This window comes from Nuphar pumila, chromosome 11 (genome assembly GCF_984573655.1).
Source record: "Nuphar pumila chromosome 11, dmNupPumi1.hap1.1, whole genome shotgun sequence".
NCBI lineage: Eukaryota > Viridiplantae > Streptophyta > Magnoliopsida > Nymphaeales > Nymphaeaceae > Nuphar > Nuphar pumila.
This window is the reverse complement of record NC_143259.1, coordinates 102,019,949-102,024,212: the sequence shown is the minus strand read 5'-3', so window position 1 is coordinate 102,024,212 and position 4,264 is coordinate 102,019,949. Positions and strand designations below refer to the sequence as shown.

At 37.5% G+C, this 4,264-nt stretch overlaps 2 protein-coding genes across 2 annotated transcripts; both read right to left on the bottom strand.

Moving 5' to 3' along the window:
* Positions 1-505: 505 nt before the first annotated feature.
* On the bottom strand, positions 506-3,691 carry LOC149822630 (putative WRKY transcription factor 14). The gene is made up of 2 exons (XM_089981180.1): positions 2,511-3,691; positions 506-1,772 (listed from the first exon to the last, which is right to left on the bottom strand). Exons 1-2 carry the CDS (start codon positions 2,639-2,641, stop codon positions 1,214-1,216), a joined length of 690 nt encoding a protein of 229 aa, XP_089837306.1. The 5' UTR covers positions 2,642-3,691; the 3' UTR covers positions 506-1,213.
* On the bottom strand, positions 3,085-3,600 carry LOC149822631 (uncharacterized). The gene has a single exon (XM_089980332.1). The coding sequence runs from the start codon at positions 3,598-3,600 to the stop codon at positions 3,085-3,087; it is 516 nt and encodes a 171-aa protein (XP_089836458.1).
* Positions 3,692-4,264: the final 573 nt, after the last annotated feature.

Here is a 4,264-nt window from a genome sequence, read left to right as displayed (position 1 = left end):
AACAACTCCTTCACTGAGTCTTGAGCTCACCTAATCATTCTAAGTGACCGAAACCCAAAAACAAAAATGGGATTATGTGTATCCCATCCAAGTATCATAAATCTGACTAGACTTTTTGCACATTTGTTTAAGGAAAATGGAGTATGTTTTTGTGTCACTTTTAGGTATCAGACAAAAAAAGAAATCATAGCACTGACTCAATTTATAATGGTCTTATCAATAATCACCATCCCACCCTTACCAACCAAGAGAAACAAAGTCCCTAGCTACCAACAAACAATTACTGTTGTTTTTATTATTAGTATTATTTATCCTCAGCTTCTATTATTTAAATAAGAAATTGGGCACCGCCCACACGTGCATTCAGCAAACCTTAAAGTCATTGCAGACTCAAATATTAATTGCATGTATGTATGTAAGGTCAAGTAGCTCCAATATGATTACTTTTGGCACAAGCTCCCATAGTTCACCTTTCTCCTTTTTAACGTCTGTTGCAAGTATAAACTAATAACAAATGTTTTTCATTATATAAACAATAAAATAGTCTACATCACAAATTTCAAGTATTAAGATACATAACTGGCATTCATGCATTATCCAACACCAGAAAAACAAGAAAGAGAGATGCTAAAAGAGAGAAAGTTTTGAATTACAAGGTTCAATGTGTTAAGAGGAACAAGTTTTTTAGTAATGAGCTGCAACATTGCTCAATAGACCAAACTCTTGGCGACCAAAAAACTTGAAGACTCTCCATCATGTGTATATGGATCTTGGGAAAAGCATTGATAGAAAAAAAAATCAATTAACCTCTCCATTTTATTAACTCACTCTTATCATGTCTTGTTTCTTTCTTTCAAAGACCAACTACCATCTATCGTTTAAACCTTCCCAACAATAGACGGAGAATAATTATTTCCTGACTGTGGAGGATAAGTCATGACTCCAGCACGTAGTCGTGCAACTGCTCACCTTTATGTCCCATTCTCTCTATCACCCAATAATAAGGGTCTGATGCCAACCAATCCCACAACTCTTTTTTTCTATTTTTGTTTGTGACATGGAAATAAAAAAGAAAAATAGAAATAAAAATGTAAAAAGAAGAAAAATCCCATTCATTTCCAAGCTGAATTAAAGGGTTTATAGCCAGACCTTGAACTGAAATTGCACCACAAACCTGAGTAAAAAAAAATGATGTTGGTGAACAATGGTCTTGCTATAAACCCCTCCTAGGTCGTGCAAATGAGTTCTCAGGCCATTCAAATAGACTTAAAGGATCTAAACCCTTGTTCTCAGAGTCTTCATTTGATTTCTCATCATTGAGACCATGAGGAAAGATGAAGTTCAGAGGGTCTGGCAGCAACGCTTCCAGCTCAGAGAAGAAATCATCAGACTGGCTTGAATGAGGTGGAATTGGCCTGTAACTCTCATGAAAGTCTTGACTCAGCTCCCGATCATCCGTCTCCAGAGACTTATCTACATAACCCATCTCTTTCACACAAACACTTTCATTTTCTTTGTCATTGGTGTCTTTGAGTTCCTCTTTCACTGATTCTTCAGCCTTGGGGTTGTGGGGTGGAGGGGAAGCCTTTGATGATGAGGCTGCCCTCGTTGGCTGTGATCTTGTTGAACCAGCAAGTGCATTTCTTTGAGTTGGCCATGGATGGTTGTGTTCTGAGGTGTAGGTGATGACCAGCATGTTGGGATCATTCCTGCTCCTCTCAACCTGCTTTCTTGCTGAGCAACCCTTGGAGCTGCTGCATCTGTAATATCCTCTGTAGGAAGCAAAAATCATCTCTAATCAAGACCCTTCTTTTTTATCTCCCTTTGGTTGGATAATCATTTGTTCTTTTCAGCAATTCTATTGAACAGTTTCTCAACATCTCCATCACCACATCAAGGAAAAGAGGAGAAGCAAAAGACTAAACAAAATTAGGCTTATGATACCCAGAAGCCAAATGCAAAACCATTAAGCCTTTTGGACTGTAATAGGCTTCTTTTTTGGTTTGCTTTTTAGCTTCACATCCATGATATTTTCATGATGGAGAAAAAAAGAAACATGAGAGAGAAAAAGAAAAGCTAATAGTAGGGACCAAGTGCTCAATTCTTCAAAATCATGGAAAGCATAACAGAAGTTGGTAATATGCTAGCTTTCACTTCTTTCTTAAACATTCCTTTACAAGAAGTAAAAAGCACAATAGTCTCAAAAAAAACACCAAAAAAAAAAACAAGAAACGGACACCGTGATGAAATAAAATCAAAATCAAAATCGTCAAATTCTGTGATTCAAGCATGGTAAACCGAAGAAATATACAATCTGTTCTAAATTTGTATTTTTTTCCTTCTTGGTTGGAAACCTGTTAGTAATTTCAACCGTAAAGAAAACCAACAGAGAGAGAGAGAGATTAACTGTTGAGAAAACAATCATTTTGGACACTTCTTTTTTTGCGTGCTTCCCTCGTCTTTATAGGTTTTCAATTCTTTTTTCCTTGAGTTCCAATTCGAAATGATACCTGGGATAAGGAGATCCTTTAATGGGTTTCTGACCGTATTTTCTCCATGCCCATAGATCTGAGGGGACAACTTCTCCACCTGGTCTGTTACTGGCTGCTGCAGGCGCCTGTATGCACACCACCTTTTTCATCAGACTCTTTCTGAACACCAAAAAGAAAAAACATAAAAAGCTTTGTCAGAATTGATAAAAGACTCGATCTATTCAACTGTCTCATGTTCACAAAATAAACTAAATACATAGGAATAATGAAAATAGAAGGGAAAGAAAACAATCATCCTAATTTTTCTCCTGCAACTAGTGATAAATCTTCATGGATGGCTAAAAGAAAACAATTCTCTTTGTTATGACTAGAGAGATGAAAAAGAAAATGAAATATCAGAGCTCTTTTATTTATCCCAGTTAAAATTTTAGAAAACTGTTAATTATCGATTGATAATGAACAATCATTGTACCTTGTTTTCACAGCGTTTGACCAAAGTACAGTCTAGAACAGAGATAACAGTGCAAGAAACCATTTTTTTTACTCTTAAGAGACAAAAATCTAAGAGAGAGAGAGAGACAACAAAATCTTATCACCTCCTCTTGATGACATGATTCCTTGGAGAATTCATTTGCAATCCAGCATTTTCATTAGATCCACCCAATGAATTCACCTTCACGCCATCATTTAGAGACTTTATTCCTCTAGGAGAAAGAGAAGAAGGTGAAGAGTTGTTAGGTTTTGGGCCGACTTGAATCATCCTTGTTAACAATTGGCATGGCTTAATCTCCTGGCCCATCATTCCATCACCATAACTATTACCAGAAAAACTAACATTATCTTTCTTAGGCAACCAAGGTTTGGAGCCCGGGTAAAACATCGAATTCATGATCTCCGATTCATGCAACAAGGGATCGCGAGCACTGCCGAAGATATTGCGGAAATCATCAATCTGATCTTCAGGTCGTAACGAAAAATTCGCAGGTTCGGCCGGAAAAGCCCAGTCATAACATGAAGCAGTAGTAGCAGCAATACCACCACCACTACCATCACCACCACCACCACTAGCTCTTATTATATCTGAGAGATCACCTTGGTCATTCTCCATCTGCCAAAACAAACTACACATCTTTTGATGAGAAGAAAAAATAATAAGACTTCAGTTTCCTATTTTTTAATCTTCGGTTCAGAATTGCACCACAGGTGAGAGAAACCCAAGCAATTTTATATGAAAGATGAGATGGGTTGTTTTGTTAATGGGAGAAATGACGTTTTAAAATATGGGTTTTTTATGCAGAGGTGGGAACTGGCACCTGTATGATGGAGAAATGAAGATGAAGATGATGGGTGTGGTGATGAATGGTGATGCTGATGGATGTGGGGTGCCCCCCTCTCAACACACAGAGATCTTTCCTTTTTCTTTTTCTAACTATAATACGAATATCTAAGAGGGCTGACTTTTTTGTTGAGAAGGAAAGTAGGAAACTTGCGTGTCTTTCATGCGCAACAAGAATTGTTCTTAATCGTGGGTGGATGATGCATTCCATAGTCATCAAGGTCAAAACTTTATACGGAGAGAGAGAGAAACCCACATTTTATTTTTTATTTTTTCTGAAAGGCAAGCTGGGTTTAGGCAGACCCACCAATTACACAACATACCATTGGGTTTTGAACTTGCAACGTCCCAACACATGGTGACGTGTACTAACAGCTCTAACCAAACAAGCGGAGCTCCCGTGGTAGCAACCCACATTTTAGTTAATGTTATCTTA

Excerpts from the sequence above, each read along its gene's own strand:
- LOC149822631 (XM_089980332.1), bottom strand. The coding sequence starts at position 3,600 with ATGGAGAATGACCAAGGTGATCTCTCAGATATAATAAGAGCTAGTGGT.
- LOC149822630 (XM_089981180.1), bottom strand. The coding sequence starts at position 2,641 with ATGAAAAAGGTGGTGTGCATACAGGCGCCTGCAGCAGCCAGTAACAGA. Across the intron at positions 1,773-2,510 it reads AAAGGATCTCCTTATCCCAG|AGGATATTACAGATGCAGCA; the intron begins GTATCATTTCGA and ends TGCTTCCTACAG.